The sequence below is a fragment of the Nelusetta ayraudi genome, unplaced genomic scaffold, assembly GCF_046127955.1.
Source record: "Nelusetta ayraudi isolate G7.1 ecotype Tasmania unplaced genomic scaffold, CSIRO-AGI_Nayr_v1 ptg000001l, whole genome shotgun sequence".
Lineage (NCBI taxonomy): Eukaryota > Metazoa > Chordata > Actinopteri > Tetraodontiformes > Monacanthidae > Nelusetta > Nelusetta ayraudi.
In genome coordinates, this window is record NW_027466051.1 from 525,001 (window position 1) to 548,968 (window position 23,968).

The 23,968-nt window shown below is 45.1% G+C and overlaps 2 protein-coding genes and 1 long non-coding RNA gene across 13 annotated transcripts in view; 2 read left to right on the forward strand and 1 right to left on the reverse strand.

Moving 5' to 3' along the window:
• The window catches only part of mcf2l2 (MCF.2 cell line derived transforming sequence-like 2), an 82,601-nt gene that overhangs the window by 28,885 nt on the left and 29,748 nt on the right, over positions 1-23,968 (forward strand). For 8 of the 9 annotated variants that reach the window (XM_076018912.1, XM_076019094.1, XM_076019001.1 and 5 more), the window contains exons 15-26: positions 6,413-6,479; positions 7,087-7,202; positions 9,044-9,113; positions 11,993-12,085; positions 12,777-12,869; positions 17,219-17,341; positions 17,529-17,609; positions 17,860-18,000; positions 19,554-19,646; positions 19,985-20,063; positions 23,066-23,102; positions 23,198-23,295. In XM_076018912.1, coding sequence (XP_075875027.1) covers positions 6,413-6,479; positions 7,087-7,202; positions 9,044-9,113; positions 11,993-12,085; positions 12,777-12,869; positions 17,219-17,341; positions 17,529-17,609; positions 17,860-18,000; positions 19,554-19,646; positions 19,985-20,063; positions 23,066-23,102; positions 23,198-23,295 — 1,091 coding nt within the window. Of the gene's footprint in view, positions 1-6,412; positions 6,480-7,086; positions 7,203-9,043; positions 9,114-11,992; positions 12,086-12,776; positions 12,870-17,218; positions 17,342-17,528; positions 17,610-17,859; positions 18,001-19,553; positions 19,647-19,984; positions 20,064-21,282; positions 21,550-23,065; positions 23,103-23,197; positions 23,296-23,968 lie in introns of those variants that run through there. The other variant, XM_076019507.1, reaches the window with a different exon arrangement.
• b3gnt5a (UDP-GlcNAc:betaGal beta-1,3-N-acetylglucosaminyltransferase 5a) overlaps positions 1-23,968 on the reverse strand; it is a 309,683-nt gene that overhangs the window by 4,253 nt on the left and 281,462 nt on the right. Inside the window, exon 2 of one of the 3 annotated variants that reach the window (XM_076020681.1) lies at positions 5,162-5,390. The exons of 1 other annotated variant lie outside the window; for it this stretch is intronic. The gene's annotated coding sequence lies outside the window, so the exon portion shown is untranslated. Of the gene's footprint in view, positions 1-5,161; positions 5,447-23,968 lie in introns of those variants that run through there. One more of the 3 variants, XM_076020592.1, reaches the window with a different exon arrangement.
• LOC142890034 (uncharacterized) lies at positions 6,549-6,956 on the forward strand. Its single transcript, XR_012927041.1, has 2 exons — positions 6,549-6,744; positions 6,867-6,956. It is a non-coding gene; the product is annotated as an uncharacterized LOC142890034 (long non-coding RNA).

Genomic DNA, 23,968 nt, shown 5'->3' on the forward strand with positions numbered 1-23,968 from the left:
TAAAAACTGGATACTTTATGTGAAACTTCAATATTTAAATTTATTTGAAGTGTCTTTGCCAGTACATGCCGCTAATTTCAGCTGACTTCCGAGGATCCTACGATGCTTTGCAGCAGCACGCAAAGCATCATGGGATACATAAGTACACGAAGGATAGTAGCGGTGCATCCTTGGAATCGGCTAAAACGAGTGCGTATGTCCGAGTACGCATTTTGAGCGTCCTAAGCACCCTCGGGAATTGGGACAAGCCTTCGCGCAGTGCTATGACGCAACTTCCTTTCAAAATGCGTACTTCAAGGACGCAGAACCTGAATTGTACTTTGTGTACTTCATGTACTTATGTATCCCATGATGCGTTGCGTGCTGCTGCAAAGCATCGTAGGATCCTGGGAAGTCAGCTGAAATTAGCGGCATGTACTGGTAAAGACACAACATATAAATTTAAATATTGAAGTTTCACATAAAGTATCCAGTTTTTAACGTAGGATTTTATTTATTTGATCATCCAATAGCATCGTTAGATGGCGAACCAATGGTTAGCTTGATACTATAAAAACGTCACTTCCGGGGTTGGCCAGCCGGAGGGAACGGCGGTGACGGAAATACGCCGAAGGCTAGCCCGTCCCGAGTGGTTACCGGGGAGGTGCAGAACCTGAATTGAGACACAGCAAGCATCTGTGTCTCACCTGCCGTTTCCACAGCGGTGACTCGGCAAGTCACCTACCCCGACTTCCCATTTCTTGCTTTGGCCACCGACTGTTTGGAGGTGTTTGAGGAAAGTTTCTTTTGCCCTTGTGGGCTGTATAAAACTGTGTAAACTACTTCCAGCAGTTCCATTAATGAAGACGTTCTCATGAACATTTTGTCGACAGTTAAAACCAGTGTTTCTCAAGAGGCAGAGTCTCAGAACCCACGTAGCGGAAGTCGTGACTGCGTAGCGCTGCTTAACGGAGCCTGCTTCATTTCGGTGCCCTTGCTAACCGATGGTGTCGTTAAGACCAGGCGTGAAGCGGCGCGCATCTCCAAGGCCGGCTCGCGCCGTGCCGCGTCTGGTCTATTTTGTGCACCAGCCGCAAGCGATCTGGGTCAAGCTGGACAGGAAGTCACTCAAATGAAACACAAGAAAATCCGGTACATTTTCTAAATAAAAGCAAATTTGAAAGTTAAACTTTTCAAAATAAAACACTGTGATGGACAAATGCAATCATGTTTGTGTACCTTATATTTGTCAGTATCACACAGAGTGTGAGGGAGATGAAAACACAAACAAACGCACACGAAAGAGAGCAACAGAGTGGTTTGGCTACAGGGTCGGGGGTGGGATTTTGGGTGTCTAAACACACAAACAAATGGGTAAGAGTGGGAAAGAGGCAGAGGGGAGTTGTTGTCAAGTCAAGATGGACGATGTAAAATTGATCTTGATGAAAAAATAGCTCTGAATGGGACTAAACAACGGCTGAGCAGAAGTGCTTTTTGACCGTCGCAGAGAAATGTGCGTCTGGTGTGAACAGGAAGGCTGCAGCTCACATGTGATTTTCATGGGCGTCCCTTTTACTAACCCGTAGTCGGCCCCTCTGGCCGATTTCTGATAAGAAATACTTTACATTATGGGCTTAAAACTGCCTTGAAATGCAAAATAACACATCGCATTTAACTATAAGGATTCTGCGATTAATCGCGATTAAATAAACAAAACTTTTAAACTGCCCACAAAGTCACAACCGAATCAAAACAGCTCCACGAAGAGATCATCACCCACCAGTTGGGAAATGCTTGTTTAAACAATATTTTGAGGAACCATCGGTAGCCAGGAAGTTGGGTCGTTTACCCCTTCCAGTCATTTGACCACCCCCCCAGTCCTTCCACCTCCATGTGATTGGTCAGACCCTCTGTGCTGCTCACTCGGGGTCTGATGGCTTCTGCTAACTTTGCTCCAGCAGCTTCACACGCTACTGTGCGAGCATGCGACCTTGTGAGCATGTGACCAAACTGTCCTCCAGCTGTCTACACACTGCATGAGCTGTACAAACGACATAGTCAGCAAGTCACATGATTGAGCGTCTGTTACAAACGTGGTCATTTCAGCCTCCACCCCAGCCCACCACACACCCCTCAAACTTTGCTTCAGAATGTTGTCCAACCTTTGTGGTTGCACCCAACAGTTTTCTCACCCGTTAATGTTGCAATGGCCCAGCGTGACCTCACCACCTCAATGGCTTAACCCGCTGGTGAAACAGGGTGAAGCCTGAAACCTGGAAGCCTCTCTGAGGAAGAGCGACTGAAAACATTTTCTCTTACACATTAATAGCCCCCTCCCGCCCACTTCGCCCGAGCCCGCCCCGTCATCCAGACATGAACAACTGACATCTTACAGCCTCCCGCAGCCTCTGTTGATGCTCCCATCACCTTGGCAACGTTCTGTTTAACCCTCCCCCCGCCCCGTGACCAGCTTACTGGACGTGCTGTGATTGGATTATAGGGAGCAGGCCGGCAGGTGGATTTTGAGAAGGCTGACTCTGTCTGGAGGGATTCGCTGACAAGTCTTGTTTTTTTTGGCTGCTGCTGCTTCCCGTGCAAATGAGGAGCTTTGACTGTAAGCAAATGTGCAGCGGAGACAAAGGGTTCAGCTCAGGTGAGTCTGGGAAACACCTGTCACTCTTGAGCTGCTCCCCAGGTTCCTCGTTCCAGTGATACTCACAGTGCCAAAATGATTGACGTGCACATTCAGCCAGGATACAAGCTTTGCTGGGGTTAGAAAAGTCAGGAAGGGCAAGAATGACATGCCCAAGCTAACAAGCTGAAAATAACTTTTACAAATGCTCCTGGTTTAGCCTCCGTTAAGTATTTAAAGCATTTAGAGAGGGACACACACACACACACACACACACGCATGAGGTCAACGGGGCCAACCGATTGCTGCTGAAGTGACACATTTGGACGTTCTCACAATATGACCCCGCCACAGAGGGGTAAAAGTGGGCGGAGCCAGGTATGACTGACATAACCGGACATTAGCATAACTCATCATCTCTCTTCTTCTTCTTTTTCCTCTTTTTCCTATTTTCTTCTTCTTTTTAACAAATCTAAAAAAAAAAATTGCATGTAAAAGGACGGAGCTGCAGAGGGACACCAAGACTCGAGTGGATCAAAAACAAACAAAAAAAGAAGTGAAGGCCTTCATTAATAGTAGAGTTCAAGACTTGAAGTTGTGAAGCCACCAAACCTTCTGAGGGACATGGACCGTGTCCGATCGCCCCCCACCTCTGTTGTAGTTGAACATTGGTATTCACTATACAGTCCACTAATTGTATCCCACAATGCATCGCTAGCCCAGCAACAAATGTGCCATCATGCATTGCACTTACGCTGAGAGGAGTCAAGAGTTATTATTCTTTACTTTTAAAGTGGGACGACGCATATTTTTCTAACATGTACTTTGAACAAAAATGTATATATGTATATATATATATATGTGTATGTATATATATATATATACATACACATGTATATAAATTTCCTTTTTTTTTATTTCACACATATATGTGTTTGTGTGTAAACTACTCCACATATTTATTTATGAATTCAATTTATTACCGTTTTAATAATGTGGCCGCAATGACGTCATTAAGGTAGTAGTAAAGTAGTTTTTTTGGTTAATGAGGAGCACTGTGTAGTTACTCTAGTTACTAAGCGTATAGAGTAGCATAGAGTATAGAGTTACAGGCCACATAGAACTCCCTCGACAGGGAGGAGTGGGTCATTTCGGAGACAGTCCCTGACAAGCTTGACTTCAGAGCTCAATAGCCTCAGAGAGACTCAATGACTCAGTGACTTAGTGAGTTCTCTTGGTGATGGTGAGTCGACTCACAAAGCAGCGTCCTCCACCTCGAGACCCCTCCTCCATCAGCACCGGTGACCCTCTGACATGTGAGTCTGTGCCCACATCCTGATGTTTTTTTAATAAGGTGCTTTGAGCTCAGCTACTAATTGACTTCAGTGCCACACACACACATCCAACTTGTTTTTCTTTCTCTCTCTTTCCTCTTCTTCTACCAACTGCAGTCTTTAGCACACTAACAAACAAACATGCACAAACAGTCACACACAGAGTCAGACAGAGTCGTCTGGACTCACTGAACTCCGATTGAGACACCCAGATAATGCGATTGGAATTCGAATTTCTCTGCCATGTATACGCCTTAATCGGACTATTAACTGGACAATGCGAGTGCGCATGTGCCACGCCTCGCTCTCGCTCTCGCTCTCGCGACTCATGACCGCACAACTACGTCGTCTAACAAAACAGACGGCGCGAAACAACCTGGCAAACGCGAATAAGAATGTTGACATTTGGAGAGAGGATGAGACCGGGGCGATGCTTTCTCTTCTAAAAGAGATGGACATATTAAAATAACGCGCAACGGAGACCTTTTTAAAAAGGGTAGCGCAGCAAATGCAGAGCTCCGGCTTTGCGCACCCCTGAACAAATACGTATTCCTTCGTATTTATATTTCTACCTTTTCGTTCACATTTTTTGTAAGTTAGAAGAATTTTAACTTTGTAAATAAAAGCACAGCAAAGAGATGTTTTCCTGATTTGTTTTTATTTGGGTAATTTCGCTGTTATTCTGCTGGAAACGGCGTGCAGCGGCACCAGCTTCCTCCACGGTCGGCACTTTAATGAGCGTGTGTATAACTGAAGACACCGTTCCTTTGCAAAACCTGTACACAAACTCTCCCACCAGTCTGCTCCGAACCCGAATCCAACAAGAACGAGAGTTTGGGGTCCGTAGCGACGGCACAAAGCGTAGCATCGAAGTGTTGTTGTAGCCCTCCAACAGCAAACGATGTTCTTGTCTGCCTTTTAAAATAACCATGAGCACAAGAAATAGGGTACACCTTATCTGCAAAGCAAGTAACACGTACATTATGAACTATCGTTCTATATCATAATAGATTTAATATGTCAACCGAAAGCAGCTGACCGGCTGAAAAGACTCACTCCACCCCCTAGTGTTGAGAGGAGGACACGTTCCCGTCAATAATTCGAATTTCTCAGCTGCATGTATACGGGGACAAGGTGAGAACTCCGATTGGACGAGAAAACCAAATTATTGCTTAGTCCGATTAAGCTCTGCATGTAAACGCACTGCCTGACTCACCGGATCGTTTGGGAGTCCAGTCCTCTTCAGTCTGAGAGTTAGAGTGCAGAGGCAGCAGCAGCAGCAGCATGGTGCTGTTTGTCTACCGGCCACACACACACAAACACACACACTCCCCTCCCGGCCTCCTCTCCGACTCTCTCACACCATCTCCTCCCCCTTTTCCTCTACCTCTTCTTCTCCTCCTCCTGTCAGTTCAACACTGTTCTTGTTCAGACTCCTGCTCTGTCTGTCACACAGTGTGACCGTGTCAGAGACAGTGAAAGAGAGAGCGTGTGTGTGTGTGTGTGTTTAGTGGGTGGATTCATCTAGTGAAGTGGGAGGAGTTGCTGACACCAGAGCCCCGTGCACTAGCAGCGCCTCACCAACAGCCCCTTCCCCCACTGTATGTGCACGTGCAGAGCGGCATTCTCCTGTGTACCTGTGTACCCACCTCCCGAGTTACTTTGTGGGGGAAATGCGCTGCGTCGGGTCTCTGAGGTGTGTTTATTTTAGAAAAATGTCGAGCAGTAAACCAAACTTGCCACCGGGGTGAAAGCCGGCGTTGGTGAGCTGGTGGTGGGACGAAACGCCCAGCTGCTGCTTTCTAAAGACCTTCAAAGCAAATCATACGTAGCACACAGCGCATATACTGCTCTATGTTGTTTTAATGTGATCACACTAATCCTAACAGTTTTAAAATATTTGTGATGCATTGAGCTCCAGTCCTGGCACTGTGTCCCCAGCTGGCCAAGGAGGTGTACGACTGACTGACACAGGTTGCCTGCTCAGCAACCGTGTCGTTGTTGGTTTGTTGCCTGCCAGGTCAAAAAAAAGTACAATCACAGTTTGATCAGATTTCGACGATGCCTCTGTGAGGAAGTATGAGGAAGTTGTACATTGCTCGTTGGGGAGTGAACCCCACTGAATTCTTTCACTCAGGTTTTTTTTTTCTTCTTCCTCTTCCCATGTTCTTATCGTTAGCTGTTTAGCCATCGTCAGCCGGCATTCTTAGTGTTGCCGCCCACGCTTGCACTTGACTGTCGCTCAATTAACTGGTCAACCGTTGGAGAATAAACACAAAAAAACCCCACTAAAATAACAAAAGTTTTCAGTAAAAAAAAAAAAAAAAAATGAGACCGATCTGCTGACTCTGTGTTATTGTGTTGAGAAAGAAAGAAAGAAGACAACACCTTTTCTTTTCCTTCACTTTTATTCTTTTTTTTTCAGTTGTGTTATTGCTGCTCTGAATGTGTTCTGGTCTCTTCGCAGACTCATCGTGACAGAGCTGATTGAAACCGAGAGGCTGTACGTGGAGGAGCTGCAGAGTATCATCGAGGTGCAGTCCAGTCAAGTCTGACAACTTTCTAACTGTATTATGTCCAAACTGTATGTGTACATCATAATTTATTGTAATACACTCTGGTGCGACACGGTGGCGCATTGGTTAGCGCTGCTGCCTCACAGCAAGAAGGTCGTGGGTTCGATTCCGGGGCCCGGGCCTGGGACCTTTCTGTGTGGAGTTTGCATGTTCTCCCCGTGTCTGCGTGGGTTCTCTCCGGGTTCTCCGGCTTCCTCCCACAGTCCAAAAACATGCATGTGAGGTCAATTGAACATTCTAAATTGTCCGTAGGTGTGCATGTGAGTGTGAATGGTTGTTTGTCTCTATGTGGCCCTGCGATGAACTGGCGACTTGTCCAGGGTGTCACCCTGCCTTCGCCCTAAGACAGCTGGGATAGGCTCCAGCAGACCCCCGTGACCCTGAATAGGAATAAGCGGGTATAGAAGATGAATGAATGAATGAATGTAATACACTCCAGAGGGCTTCATTTTTTATAGACGGAGTCGGATACGGTCACAACTCTGTAACAACTCGCTGTCTTGTCCTCCTCTCTCAACCCCAACCCCCCCACCCCATCCACTCACCCTCCACTCCACCACTCCAGGGTTATTTTGCCGAGCTGGACAACTCAGAGCTCAGCCACCTCATCCCGCCCTCCCTGGAGAACAAAAGAGACGTGCTGTTTGGGAACCTGCCCGAAATCTATGAATTTCACAACAGGTAGATTAGAATGCTGTGTGTGTGTATCGAGCAGCGGTGTGTGTCTGTGTGTGTTTTATGGTCACCGAGTGATGTTGCATCGCAGCAACGGAACAAGAGGAACTGGAAGAACAAGATAGAGTGGTTGACTGGGAAGGACAAACTGCAGCTGCATTTAGTCTAAAATGACATGATATGATTCATGATTCATGTTGTCAGTATTTGTAAGGTTTATGAGCGTGACGTACTTTCTTCACTCTTTCAGAACAACAAAATGTCTTGTTGCCATAAACACAGACATTTAATAATTTTGTAAAGAAAAAAAATGTGAAAAATGTAAAAAAGCAGCTTAAAGTTCAGGCTGCGGATGAAATAAAGTTTTCAGAGTGACAATTAGACAAAAGCTGCCGTTCCTGCCAAGACATGTCTTGTCCTCATTTGGAACGATTCCAAGATTCAAGAACTTTATCTATCACATGCTCACGCTGGATGTGAAAAAGGGGGTGGAGCCAAATTTAGCGCGATGAAAATCAAACCTGCGCTGCAAGTTGAGCAACTCCTGACTCCTGACTGTTTTTTCTGAAGTACATGGCTGCTATATGCTAACTGGTTAGCTTCTGCAGAGCTGAGGGGACGGATCAGGCCGGAAGGCTCAAACTTTTGTCAGGGTGAAAAAAAAAAGAAAAAAAAAACCATCAGGAGAAGTCACTGTGGTTTTGGTGACCTTTGACCCCTCTACAGCTCGGTGAAGCTGGTTTGAGCTCAGAAGATTCCGAGTCAATAGCTGCGTTTACATGGACACAAATAATCTGAATAAAGGCCCAATCAGATTAAAAATGCTTCATGTAAACACGCCAATCGGAAGGTTCTGATCCGATGGCGTCCATGTACACACCCATTCGGATCCAGTCTCGGACTATCTCCACTGCACGTGTGTGCTACGTCTGCGTGATGCGTTTTGGCTTTAGCGGGAGCCGGTCGTTTTTTCGCGAAACATGAACGAAACGATAGAGCAAATAAAAACCCGCTGGAAAAGTTTGAAGGCTTGTGAACGAGCAGAGGACGTGCGGACAACGCAGCGTTTATTTACAACACAGCCGGAAGTACAGCTTCTTCTTCTACTACTATTTCCGGAAAAATTAGACATCTCCACGCATGCCCAAATGATTCATTCTGATTAAACGCTTGGTGCACGTTTACGCACGTCACGATCGGATCATTTTATTTAGTGTCCATGTAAACAGTGGATTTGGAATTCCAATCAACCAAGGTTTCGATCAGATTGGAGAACTGTGCGCATGTAAACATAGCTACTGAGTTCCAGAAGTCCCTTTTGGTGTTCTACTCGGCCCTCACTAGCTGCTCCAGCCTCTGTGCGTCAGTCTGTCTGTCTGTCTGTCCGTTTGCTGGAGGCAGTCTCACCCACACACACACGCACACACGCACACACACACAAACACAAACACATTCTGTGTTGAGAGCTGACAGCTGCGTCATCTTTTAAACTTTGATGCATCAGAAGTGTAGAAGAAGAATTGAAGAGGCAGTTACCTGAGAGCCTGGACCGTTAGAGCACCTGAGAGAAGGAAGGAATGATGGAAAGAAGTAAGGAAGGAAGGAAGGAACACATTACTGAAGGAAGGCAGGAAGGGTGGAAGGAAGGAAGGAAGGAAGGAAGGAAGGAAGGAAGGAAGGCAGACATCATGAAGATGATAATGGTGATGAATGATGGTGATGATGATGATGATGATGATGATGATGATGATGATGATGATGATGATGATGAGGATGGTGGTGATGTGTGGTTCCTTCTGTTTCTTCTGATATTTTTCTATTTTTCCATTATATTTATCTCCCACCAGGACCTTCCTGAAGGAGCTGGAGACCTGCGGTGACAAACCTGAACTGGTGGGAACCTGCTTCCTGAAGAGGGTTAGTTGACCTTTAACCTTTGATCTCATAATTTTGATTTGGTCATTTTATTTTTTATTTTTTATTTTTTATTTTTTATTTTTTATTTTTTATTTTTCATTTTTTATTTTTTTTTAATGGAGCAGCGATGTCAGCACAGAGCAGGATGTGTGTATGAGAGGTTTCCAGGATGTCGGAATTCCCAGAAACAACACTTTTTGTTTCCTGCTAATCTGGTTAATCCGCTTTGAACACAGGAACAAACCGCCTACCACCGGATCGCCGTCACCCTCTCCGTGAACCAGACAATCTGGTCTGGAGTCCTCCAGCAGGTTGCTTAAATCAATAAATAGAAGCCGTCCTGTTCGCAGCAAACCTATATACAAACTATACTGTCACTGACTGAACCACACATACCAGGAGCAGCTGGGGCCTCCTCCATCACGGGCCTCCATCAGGGGCCTCCATCAGGGGGCACTTGTTGGTGGAGGGAAGGTTTGGAGACCAGAAGCTGGTCTCGGGGATTCCAACCAGTGACATCCCCATCACTTCCTCCTTTCTCCAGCCTCTATGTTACTGCCTGGCACAAAAGCTCCCAGAAATAAGGCACCTGAGGAGCCAGAAGCGAAGTTGAATTTCTGAAGGAATACTTTATTTCTTTTTTTTGTCAAATAACATGCATATTGGCTTCCTCCCGAACTCACACCAAGAGAGAGACGAGAAACAGTCGCACACGTCTCTCTCCAAACATACCCACAGCCCCAAGCACAGTACACACACCGGTCTCTGTCATCCTCCATGAAGGGGAAGTATAACGTGCTCGCCCTAAACTAACAGCAACCTGAACATTAATAAACAGTGGAACACATAGAAAACTGAACACTTCAGGAATGTTACAATATGAATACGAGTGTGGTTGATTGTGCTGCAAGAACGAACCCGAACCATCAAATTTGAATTTGAATCAGTCTGATTTCACAAAGAGAAACTCAAGCACTCCTGTGCGGTCCTATGCACTCTGAGGTGATTATCGTGAGGCAGTCAAGGCGCGTCAGTATATTTACATATATTTCATTGTGTCAGATATTTTATAGTAACGGTCACCTGAATGAGATTTGTAGCTGTTCAGTGGCTCATCTGATCTACAGTAGTAAGTGCAGGTTTCAAGTGTCAGTTATTAATGTTGTACTTGTAACTTATTAATGTTCCACCTTCTTAATTAATTAATAAATAAATAAAAATGTATTGATTTTATATTTGATAAGATGTGTGTGTATGACATTTTTCTATATACACACACCTCATCATCAGAGAGAGTCGCTCTGACGCCAGAAACACTTTGATGGACGAAACTGCGTCCGGTTCTGGCTGGCGGTGGTTACGTCTGTCAAATTACGTGCAAACGTGAGAGAAAACTCTTTGTGGATCTGGGGCGTGTTTCAAATTAGGCATATTTGCATAGAAGGGGGTGTCATTTTGCGTGTTATGACTAATTCAAATACATTCAAATGAGTCTGGCGCAGCCCTGCCGCGACCCGCGCATTTTCCGCCACTTTTTGTGAATTTGTGACTGTCTTTGGTGATATTTACACCGATTTTTCTGGCGCAAATGCTGGGCAATCGCTTCATGGATCTGGCCCTTTGTTTCTGTTTTCCTGGGACATCATTGTTATGAGAGTTTTGCCATCATATTATTCTATTCTTATTGGGGCTGTTTCGACCCATTGTTTTTTAAAGGTTAATTATTGTTATTATTATCATTATTATCATTATTATTATTATTATTATTCATTCATTCATTCATTCATTTTCCATACCCGCTTAGTCCCGAGCTCAGGGTCACGGGGGTCTGCTGGAGCCTCTCCCAGCTGTCATAGGGTGAAGGCAGGGTGACACCCTGGACAAGTCGCCAGTTCATCGCAGGGCCACATCGAGACAAACAACCATTCACACTCACATGCACACCTACGGACAATTTAGAGTGTTCAATTGACCTCACATGCATGTTTTTGGAGTGTGGGAGGAAGCCGGAGAATTATTATTATTATTATTTAACGCTTCTTTCGACCCAATTACGACCCCTTTAATCATATTCAATTTTGACGAAATTTGGCAAGCAGGTCGGGGCCGGTGAAAAAAAAAAATTTTTGATGCAAAAATGAAAGCTCTAGGTGCTCCATAGCAAAACAATTACAAAAAGTAGAATAATTCTTGTGGCTAGTACGAATGTCGGAGAGACATGGGACCTCACCTACATTTCAATCTCTCAGGCTGAGTCTCTATCTTCGACAGAAAAGGCACAATTTGAGCTTGTTTGCAGGTATGTGCAAAAATTATGCAAAAAAAATCGACTACTTTTGGGGGCATGAAAATTTAGCATAACATAGCCAAGACAGTGAAGATCAAATATCGCGGAGCAAATGAGCGATATCCCCTTAATCTTTTGTGTGAATTTTTCAGTATGGGGTACACGCACCTCACTTTGACCCACCTTTACAAACTCATAGTCATTGTCAAATAATAGAAGTTAACGGGTGCCGCCATGTCTTCTACATTCTAAAATGAGTCTGACATACCTCCATTTTTCGTTTTTGTCTTTGCTCCTGTTTCCTGCCATTTTTAATCAATGTTTAGTTATTTCCAGTTAAGATCGCTGGGTTGACAAGTTCACCCACCAATGCCGTAACATCACGTCCACCCACACAATAGCAGTGGCGCCGCCGTAACAGCTAAACCGAAACGGCCGCATTTTGAAATACCTTTTGCCATCATTGCCATCAGTGCAGGACTGAACGGGTAAAGAAGATGGAAGTATTTACTGTATGCATTCATTTATTTGTTAATCCAACCGATGCTGTCCTCCTTCTCCGCCTCCTCCAAACACACTTCCCCACTGGCAGAAAGAGGAACTGCAGGTGTACCAGAAGTACTGCCAGAACAAGCCGTGCTCTGAGGTCCTGTGGCGACAGTGTGGAGACAGCCTTTTCTTCCAGGTAAGACACACACACACACACACACACACACACACACACACACTGGGCTCTGTCGTGGAAATTATTGGAGACGTTTACTCAAAAGGAATAAAACTAAGTCAAGATCAGAGCTGGTCTCAGTGAGAGTTTATTACAGCTGGGAGCACACAGACAGAGTCGCTGCTAGAATGCTCACCGGACACTGGTGAGCAAGACATTTAAATACACAACAGGACAACAACCTCCATCTTAGTAGGAGGCGGGAACTTGCAAGCTTGAGCGGCAAGTTTGAGCAGCAGTTAAGAATAACTGGAAAATGGGAACTAACAGCTTATGGTGCATTTAGGGTTCAGACTGTTCTTTCGGGGTGTGAAACAACAACTCCTCACAAGGAGTTGTAGATCAGATAACGTGTCTGCCGTCTTGGTTGCTGCAGGCGATTCCTGTCGACTTCACACAGACATGGTTGTTTTAGCAGTCTTCACAACAGTCTATGCAAGCATTGACTTTACCACTACAGCTCATATACACGTTGGTGACTTCACTGCCTCCTGAAAAGATGTTTCCATGGTTCAGTTGTGAAGTTGCTTGGTAACTTTTGGTGGACATTTTTTTAATCCCTCCTTAAACTTCCTGCAGCTTTAACCACACACTGGAAACAGACGGGAAAGATAATTCCATCACTGTGTTCTGTGTCCTCTGTGGCCGACAGGAGTGCCAGAAGAAGCTGGACCACAAGCTGTCTCTGGACGCCTACCTGCTGAAGCCCGTCCAGCGCATCACCAAGTACCAGCTTATGCTTAAGGTGACCACCACGTTTTCCTTGACCACTGTGATTTTTCTTTTTGGCCCAAGGTGTCAGTCAAACACAGCTGAAGAAACAACAAAGAGTTCATCAAAGGGGAAAAGAGTGGGTCAGTCAGAGTTTTAGACTGACCATGTCAGCATCCAGACTTCAACCCTATAGTGCAGGGGTGGCAAACTGAAATACACAGTGGGAGAAACACGCAAACTCAAATACACAAAATGTCAAACTTGGACAAAGTCTCGGGCCAACATTGATATTTATTGAAAAAAATCTTCCTTTAGATTTAACAGTGAACCTTTTTATATGGACCCCAACGAGTTTTGCTTCAACCTGAATATGGAACAAGGAAAGCTTAGTCCTGTACAATAAATTACTTAATATTGCACACATGCAAAATTGTATTTCAAATTTAAAAAAAAACTCAGCAAAATGAATAAAATGTCGACAAAAATCGTACCCTCTTTTTTTTTTTCATTTGCAGCCTTCTGATTTAAATTTCAACAGTAACCCTTTTACACAGGCTTATAATGAATGTAAAAATAAAATAACAACAATACACCAATTAAGTAATGACAATATCCTTCAGTGAACATCCTGGTCTGAATGGCGCGCCAAAAATACCAGCGGACCAGCGGTATTTTTGGTATTAGTGCTACATGTGCTGTATAATACTGATGGTCCATCTGTACAAGTGATTCTGTATTGCCTCGCCAAAATTTGGTCCGCGGGCCAGAGTTTGACAACTATGTTAGCTGCTGTATATTCATTTCATCTACCAAAGAGGAGACTGCAAGCTTTGAAATTTTTTTTTTACAAATAACGGTGACAAGAGTTTGGTGATGTCAGCGGTGTCACGTGCTCCATGGTTGGCAACTAAACAGTGCCAGATCCACAAAGAATGGAGTGCAGCGGTAAATTACGTCTCTTTTTGCGGCGACTTTGCGGCCGCAATCTCGGCCACCTTTGCGTCGCATCCACAGAGGTTTTCTCGCTAATGCTACGCAGGCGCAATAACAACCAGAAATGCAGCACCCGAGGAGCCACAATCGCTAATTGCGCTCTAGTAACCTGACCGCGTAATAGATCGTCAGATATAACGTGCACACCCCAATCACCAGAAGCTGAATTTCTGACGAATGCTTTATTTTTCGTTGTTGTCAAATAACACACACACATTGGCTTTCTCCCGAACTCATGCTAAAAAAAAAGAGTCAGTTACCTACAACAAACATCCCCACAGCCCTGCGCACAGTACACACGCCTTTCAGGGTCTCTGTCCTCTTAAAGGGGACTTATATATGTTTGTCCCATACTAACAGTAACACGAACATTAATAAACAGTGCAACAAATACAAAACTAAACACATGTCAGGAATGTTACACTATGAATACAAGGGTACAGTAGTTGTGCGGCAAGAACGTTCCTGAACCTTCAAATAATTTGAATTGGTCTGACTTCAAAAAGAGAAACTCTGGCGCTCCTGAGCGCTCCGGGCATTGCGACCGCCGTCATGATTGCAAGTCAGAGCGTGTCAGTATATTTCTATCTTTTTTTCAAGTTATATTTTACAGTTACCGCCACCTGAGTGGCTGATCTGATCGAGAGTGCAGGTAGCAGGTCGCAGGTGTCAGTGAATTTGTAACTTTTTTTTGTTGCGTTTTTAATAAGTAAATAAATACAAATATTTATTCTATATATGATAAGGGGTGTGTATGTGTGTTTGTATTATATTTTTTCTTTCTACACATACCTCATCGTCAGCTCTTCGGGGAGGACAGAGTCTCTCTGACGCCAGAAACACTTTGGCCCTGTTTTCACTTGGTCACTTGGAACTGCTTTGAGTGATTGGATCACGAGAACGGATCTCGCAGCAACTGTTCGCACACTTAGCCATTAACATGCGTCTCGAGCGGGCCATTTGTGATCGCATCAGCAGCTCGTATGGATCCGAACGAGGAGTAACGACTGGTGGGAGCAGAGTGGCGACGACTTTATTTTCGGATCAACAGTGGCTGGCAAATTTTCGAATGCATCGTCGCACATTTTAATCACATAACGGAACTGCGCCTTGTTTTGGCTGACGGTGTTTACGTCTGTCAAATTACGTGTGAATGTGAGCGCAAAATCTTCATTCATTCATTTTTTTCAGTCATTTTGCGCAGAAATGTAGATATATTCAATTGAGTGGCGCAGCTACGCCGCTACTTGCGCCTCGGCGCATTTTCCTCCGCTTTTCAGGTTCACACCCGCTCTGTGGATAGCACGCACTGTTTTTGGTGCTGTATGCACAGATTTTCTGGCGTAAAAGCCGGGCAGTCGCTTGGTGGATCTGGCCCTGAGTCTTATTCAGTTTAATATACCTGAAGGCTTTCTGTTCAAATATTTCTATCCAAAAACTGTGGTGTTCCACTACAAAGAATCTCCTTAGGCCTCATGCATAAAAGCTACGCGTGCACAAAAACTTGGTGTATGCCCGTTTCCACGTTCATGTTCGGATGTGCAAAAAGTTATTTGACCGTGGAAATGTGCGGTGCGTCACGTCAAGTCTCTTGACTCGCGTACTCACTTTTGTACACGTGTTGGTCCGTTGGCGACACGTGCTGGTTGGTTGTGTTTTGCGAAACAATTACTGACGCAATTTCGAATAGGCTTTGATGCACAACACGTTGATTTACAACGATCATTAACAAAATCGTGCGCAAACAAAGGTGTAGAAAATAAAGCTAGCAATGGCTGCATATGGGCCACCCGGACCTCCTGAGCCGTGTCAGCTTCTCCAAGGCAGTTCTGCTAGGACCTTCAGAGCACAGTGTGACAAAGTGCCGCGGCGCCCAACGAGCGGCTGACCACGCTGGGGTTCCTGAAGCAGGGACCTTCTAAAGAGAGCTGTCGAACCTCAGTCCATCCATGCCAGCTGTGTGGGACGGAATCGTTCATGCGTCAACCAGTTAGATCAAATCCCTGGACACTGCAGTTGATCATTCAGGGCGAAATTAAAGCACGTTTTGCAGCGAGAGGCTGATTTACACACGTAATGGGAGCTATCGACTGCACACACACTGCCATAAAGGCGACATCACATGATCAAAGGAAAAAAAAAATACGTCAACGTAAGCATTTAATTCCATCAATGCAGATCATCAGTGGTGCCGCATGTAACTGACTATATGGACAGGGCTGCTTCAAGGCACGATTGAGTCAAGCCAGTCTCCAGCTACATGGTGCTTAATGGTTGATGACTTAAAAGTGAATTCATTGTCTCGATGAATCCCCTGACAAAACAAGAAGGCTATGTGAAGAAAATAACATTGCTCAAACTTACTCGACATTTTACGTTTTATACGATTTTTTTTTAATTTTTATTATCTTATTTGTATTTTATTTCCATATTACTGCCTGGAATTATGTAACACCATTTCCTGTGTTTTTCTGCCAATATTTTGTCTATGAACAAAAAAAAAAAGGTGCTTGTTTTTGCTTCTTGTCTGCATTTTATGACAACAAAAGCTGAAAGCAATTAATAGCGTGTAGCTGTTAGCTTTATTTGGCACATCTTCACAGTGTTATTTTTTCCTTCAAAGATAAATAAATAAATAAATGAATAATCCCTGGACGCACACATCATGTGTGTCATCTCTTCACACTGTCATTAATTACTTTTGTCTCATTAAATAAGACAGGTGCTGTTCTTTGTGGGGTCAAACTACAAATTCAGAACTTTTTCTGAAAATTCAGAAGATATGTGTATGTACTGTATATGGAGACATTCCGAGGGAGGAGCGGGGCTCGCGCTCATTAGCGATCAATTCCACGATGATCAGGATGTTCAAAGGAAACGTGCATGGATTTGTGCATTCGTGCAACGTACGGATTTTTTTGGTCTAACATAGTTTTCTGGATTTGACGTACGTTATTATGCATGAGACCAAGAAGAGGTTTGGAGCTCCACCATGAGGAGACACCTTGACCTCAGCCAATCAGCGTTAATGATGACGTCCTCTGGACCCATTCTGGCAGCAGGTGTCAGTCAACAACACAACTGTTGTTGACACGCAGCTTTCAAGGACCAACAACCAACCACACTTTGGTTCTGTTCATGCCGAAATTCAAGTCCTGTCCTCCACCGTTTAAAAAAAAAAAAAAAAAATCATCACTTATTTTATGTTTTATCTCCTCATATTCGTTACTTGGACCATGAAAAAAACATTCATGGGTTGCTACTTCTTCTCCGTCAGTCTTCTTCTTCTGCATGTTTTGACCCATTCTCAATTCTCCATTCTCTCTCTCTCTCTCTCTCTCTCTCTCTCTCTCTTTCTCTCTCTCTCTCTCTCCTATCTATCTTTAGGAAATGCTCAAGTGCAGCAAAGGAGACGGGACAGCCGAGTTCGAGGAGGCTCTGGCCACCGTGTTGGACATCATCAAGTCGGTCAACGACTCCATGCATCAGATCTCCATCACTGGCTTTGAGGTGACACTCACTCACTTACTAAATCATCAGAGCAGGAGGAGTATCAACTCCCACATGAGCAAAACAGACATCTGAACCTCATTCTTTCATAATTTCTGACATTTAAGACATATTGAAGCTTCTTACACTAGGAGGCAGTCATGACCCATATGTCAAGCCTCCGTGTTGCTGTTGCTGTCCTCTGTAGGGAAACCTGAGTGACCTGGGCAAGCTGCTGATGCAGGGCTCCTTCAGTGTGTGGACCGACCACAAGAAAGGTCACAGCAAGGTCAGACCGGAGGGATGGTGGATGGATGGACGAATGGATGGAGGGATGAATGGATGATAGATGGATGGATGGATGATAGATGACAGACAGATGAGAGATGAATGATAGATGATAAATGGATGGATGGATGATAAATGGATAGACAGATGATGGATGGATGGTTGTTGCATGATGGACTGACAGACGGACAGACAGACAGATGCGCAGACAGACTGACAGTGACCCAGGCTACCTTCTGCTGTGGCTCCAGGTGAAGGACCTGGCCCGCTTCAAGCCCATGCAAAGGCATCTGTTCCTCTACGACCAAATGCTGCTCTTCTGCAAGAAGCGGGAGGAGACCAGCGATGGCCATGAGAAAACGCCCTCCTACGGCTTCAAGCACTCGCTCAAGGTGAGCAAGAGAGAGAGAGACAGAGAGAGAGAGTGTGAGAGAGAGAGGGAGAGAGAGAGAGAGCGAGAGAGCAGACCTGTCTCTCCCCCTCCCAAAAAAAGAAGAGAATACACAACACTGAGTCGAGCTGGCGAATGATAAAGCAGACACAACATCATCACCATCAGAAGAAAGATGTGTGTGTTGAGACACAGTGACGGATATGGTCAAATCTAACATTTTTATTTTTATTAAGAGTTGTAGTAATAATTCATTCATTCATTCATTCATATTATGGTGCAGTATCACAAAGAACAACCTGACTATCAGGGGGGGGGGGAAACAGTTCACTGCAGGAGCTCGTTGTGAATGAAATTTGTGAATGAAAGTTGAGTTTGTGTGATCCTTGTTTGGAGACCGTAAAGATGCAGCTCAGTTTGTAGGGTCCTTGATTAGAAGCCACACAGTTCATTCTGTTGGAATCCAGTTTAGGCAACCAGAGCAAAGAAAAACAAAAACCAACTAAAAGGACCAGTTCAGGCTTGCCACCTCTTGCAGAGAATTCAACGAGGGTGGAAAAAAAAAAAACACCATAAGTATCACAAATCATAAATTTAAGTTACTAGTAACATTTCATCAACACTTCATAAACGTCACAGGAAATAGCTATTTCAACAATCAGGGCAGATCGCTGCACAGTGAGACTGGGCAAAGGGACATATAGTGAGAGGCACTAGCTGTTGTGGGGCCTGGGTTACACAAAACAAAAAACAATATTGTGGATAGACCAGTGACTAAAGTTTGTTTGTTGTTTAAAAAAAAAAGTATGTAATGTCAAATGTAAACAATTTTATTGCGCTGAGTGATTGGACCAGTACAACTGAACAGAAGAGGAAGATTTCATTTTTGTACACACCTTACACAAGTGCAGAAATGGACTTATGAACTGCACTCTATGGCAAAATGGACCCTCGCCCTCTTTTATTTACACATGGACTCTAAAAATTAACTGACACTGATGAACTCTGATGATATTTTGTCACAAAAATTTGATATGGAACTTATGCACAGATGTTAAATGTCTGATGTAGGAGCCAGTTTGTATTTATTTATTTATTTTATTTATTTATTTAGTTTCCCTTCAAGGAAAGTCATTACGTTCATGACCCCTGCTGGCAGTTTTTGGTATCGCATAAAAGGTTCTCACGCAACTGTGCAAACTGGATGGCAGACAAGGCAGACAAAACAGACAGGTCAGGGCCAGGTTGGATTTTGTTTTGAGCAGTGGATATTAGAATTGGAGACGCCAACATGGTTTTCAATTTTGTTTGTTTTTGAGTCCCTTTTTTTTTTTTAATCATCCTATCATCTGTTGTATTCTCTTTGCCATTTGTGCCTAAATAATAACACCTTTTTTCTCTCAACGTCTTGATAGTTTTTTTGTTTGTCTGTTTGGTTTTTTTACCTTCTCCAACAATTGACACATTGAAACCACCTTGGCGTCCGGAGTAAATGCCTTAAAAGAAGGCATTACAATTTCAATGTGTGTGTGTATGTGTGTGTGTTGCGTTCAGATGAGCTCGGTGGGGATCACAGAGAACGTCAAAGGTGACAACAAGAAGTTTGAAGTGTGGTACAACGGCAGAGAGGAGGTCTACATCATCCAGGTGCGTTTCCTCCACAGTAACAACACGCTACATTGTTACATTGTTACCTGTGCGTCGACTCAGTAGTGCACTGTACACACATCATGCACACAGTGAAAAAGTTAAAGTGTGGATTAGGTTTGTGAGAAGAAGACAATCCTTAATTCAATAAAAAACTTCAGAAATCTACGCCTGTCACTCAGTGTCATTCCTCCGTCTTCCACTTGGGGGCAGTGTTGCACCGTTCAGTCTCCACACAATCCTCTTTACCAGTCAATGATTCAGACAGAGCGTTATTGGGATTTCTGTATCTCAGTGTGTGTGTGTGTGTGTGTGTTTGTGTGTGTTTCCCTCCTCAGGCTCCTTCCATGGATGTAAAAAATATGTGGGTGTCTGAGATCCGTAAAGTTCTAACAGGGCAACTGGAGGCATGCAGAGGTAGGAACACACCCATCCTGACACACTCGCGCGCGCAGACACACACACACACACGACACACGACACACACACACACACACACACACACACGGTGCGTTGTGTTTGGTGGTTGGTGTTTTTAGTGGGGGATGGACGGACGGATGGATGAGTTTGTGCGTGTTGAGTGTGACGGCCACTCAGGTTAGGTCATGTGGTGATGCAGCCGAGTCGGCAGCGCAGCATCATGGGAAATTCCGCAGCGTGTCCCTGCTGACACTGGGTTGTAATGCTCCTGATGACACTCATATCTGTGAAATCTGTGATGATGCAATCGTCAGAAACTCTTGCAGGTGAATATGCTGCACCCACTACCCCCCTGCCCCCACTTCCCTCCTCTCTCTCTCTCTCTCTCTCTATTTCTCTCTCTCCCTCTCTCTCCCTCCTTGTGTGAGTTCATGTCTCTCGTCCTCTGTGTCCCCGCCAGTGTCGGTCGCTCGCCAGCTCGCTGCTCGTGACTGACAGGAAGTACAACCTCTGTGAGCCCCCAACACTCGGCTATCTGACAGCCTGTCTGTGTGTGTGTGTGTGTGTGAGAGAGAGAGAGAGAGAGAGACAGAGAGAGAGAGAGAGAGAGAGAGAGAGAGAGAGAGAGAGAGCAGACTGGCTAATAACACAGTAGCCCTGTCATAAAGCCTGGGGAGCAGAGGGCTGCAGAGAGCGCCGACTGTCATCCTGCCTGTGTGTGTGTGTGTGTGTGTGTGTGTGTGTGTGCGCGTGCGTGTGTGTGTGTGTGTGTGTGTGTGATAGAAAGAGAGATTTATACCTCTGACTCTCTATGAGGAGGGGCAGAGAGGGTAGATGGGGAAGGAAGCATAGTCTGGAGCTGAAACAGCAGCAGGAGGAGATGAGATGGAATGAATGAGAGGAAGGTCAACGGTAGATTTGTTGAAGCTAGAAGAAGTTTTGTGTTTTTTTGTGTTTTTTTTTTGGAAGAATAGATGTTATGAGTTGCATTGATGTGGGTCCGAATCTGGGACCAAAAAAACGAACTACAAAACATTTCTAACAAAAGACTGTTGAGACAGATGTGACCACGTCGCACACGAACACCGCATGCCACAAGCTGAGCCAAGCTGAGCCGAGCTGAGGTGATTGGCTCACAGATTCGAGGAGGTTTAGGAAGTGATGGCGGTGACGGCACCTGCAACCGTGACCACACACAGGCTGTGTCTCAATTCAGGGTCTGCATCCTTCGAAGGAAGCGTCCTCCGTCGGAAGGTGGGTCTCCCGAAGGACCCGGACAAGAAGGATGAACCCAAACCCACCTCTCCGGTAACCACATGTGACGGTCTAGCCTTCAGCATATTTCCTGCTTGCGTCACCCCAGTTCCCTCCCGCTGGCCAAACTCGGAAGTGACGTTTTTATAGCATCAAGCTAACCATTGGTTCGAACATCTAACCATGGTGTTGGATGTTCAAATAAGTAAAAACCCTGCTGTAAAAACGTAATATTTTATGTGAAATTTGGATACTTCAATTTGTATGTCGTGTCTTTGCCAGTAGATGTCGCCATTTCAGCTGACTTCCGAGGATCCCAGGATGCTTAGCAGCAGCACCCAGAGCGTCCTGGGATACAGAAGTGCATCCTTCGAATCGGCATTTCAAGGGCGCATTTGGAGCATCCTTCAAATTTTTGTGAAGTGGGACAAGCCTTCGTGCAGTACTGTGACGCAACTGGCCTTCAAATGCATGCTTTGAAGGATGCAGACCCTAAATTGAGACACAGCCACACACACTTCTTCTTCTTCTCCTGAAGCACGTTGGAAAGTCAGAGTTGTCTGTGGTGATCAACCAGCACCACCAGAAGGTGTAAACCCCTCTTCATCTATCAACAGCTGGTATTAGACAACCCCCCCCCCCCGACCCTAAATGCAGGAGAAGTGGGTCTATAAGATGAAGAGGGGAGTTTCAATCATATCTGTATTTGTCCTGAAAAAAATAATGAATCTGTCGCTGTCATAACGAATGGGTCACCCGTTACAAACCAGTTACAAACTTGTACACTTTGGGGCAGATCCTCAAAGAAGGAGATTGCGGCCGCAATCTGCGCCACAGATGCGGGGATCCACAAAGGTTTTTGCGCTAATGACATGCAGGCGCAAACACGCCCATGAATGCGGCACCTGAAACAGGTGCGAATGTTGCGGTCTGGCAACCCGAGAGCAGTTTGCGCCAAAGGTTGTTCGTGAGTGCAAGTGTTTGCTTTGTGTTCATGGATGCACGGAAAATAAAACAAAAACGTTCAGATCGTGAGCTGGCTGCCCCCGCTGCTGAAGCAACGTAGCTCTGCTAGGATAAACGCGCTCTTGTGCGCGCCTGGCAGTACGATGCCTCCTCCGTCTTACCAAGACTGCTTCCATAATGGAAAGCAAGTCAAGACTCAAGACGCGTTTGTCACCAACACCTGAGTACCATTTGTATTTTTCATAGCCGATCTAAAATATTGGCATATATACTGTAGTCTATGCCGATCTGTATATAAGATTTGGGGAGCGAGATATATATTTCAGGCTTTTCAGAGAGGAAAGTTTCACTCAGAGGCCAGAAACACTCTGACAGACAGAAGCTGCGCCTGGTTTTGGTTTGCGGTGTTTGCGTCTGTCAAAGTGCGCGCGGACACGAGCGCAAACTCTTTCTGGATCTGCCGCTGTTTGAATTAGGCATATTTGCATAGAAGGGGGGGGTGTCATTTTGCGCGCGATGACTCATTTAAATACATTCAAATGAGTCTGGCGCAACCCTGCCGCTACCTGCGCCTCGGCGCATTTTGTGCCGATTTTCACGTTTGCGTCCCCTCTGTGGATCGGAATCACCGTTTTTGGCGCCGTTTACACGGATTTTCTGGCGCGAAAGCCGCGCACTCGCTTTTTCAGAAAACACAAGCACACCTCATCTGGACTGTGTGATGAGGATCAGCTGCTATAAACAGTCAGTTTCTGTTTATTTTAATTGTGTTTCTGCAGAAGCCAGCCAGCTCAACATCTACTCTGCACCCATGAGGTGAGACCTCCACCGTTATCAACGCCACTTTCTGTTTCTCAGCTTTTGACATTGTTGCTTCAATGTCTTGTTTTTTCTGTCCTTCTCCTTTTCAGGAATGTTCGCAAAATGGCACTGAGACAGTCGGACTCGTCCAGTCCAGAGTCAGGCTTCCGCAGGGCCAACCCCAGCCCCAACATGAGGCAGAAGAAAGGTCAGAGGTCGCTGAGTTACTTCTCACTTTACCTCACACTTGGTGGGGGTGGTGGTGTGGTGGGGGGGGGGAGTGACCTGAACTCTTTGCACGAAGCCATTCTGCCTTTTTTTTTCTTTCATTTTTAAACCTGGAAACCATCCAGAGGAAGATAAACAAAAGTTGAGTGGCAGAGTGGCAGAGTGCAAACACAGTGGGAAAGTAAATAAAAGGCCTGGTGAGACAGTGACCTGCACACACACACACACACACACACACACACACACACACACACACACGCAACGCACTCTTCCTTTTTGCATCATGCATCGGCACAATAACAAAGAACCTCAGAGCGAGCCACTTATCTCTGCACACCGCATAGCATGCAAGACTGGCACGACCCACACACACACACACACACACACACGCGCACGCACACACGCACACACACGCAAAACCTACAAGGCTGTTGATATTCTCACTCAGGACTTTCTTCACAAGTGTGAAATCGTACCTGTTATCTTATCACGTGTGTGTGTGTGTGTGTGTGTGTGTGTGTGTGTGTGTGTGTGTGTGTGTGTGTGTGTGAGAACTTAGAACTAAGCCAGGTTGAAAAGATCCATCCAACCCAGCCTTACCTCCGCTCCAGCCCTCTACCCACGCCTGAATTCCTGTCCGTCTAACTGCCACT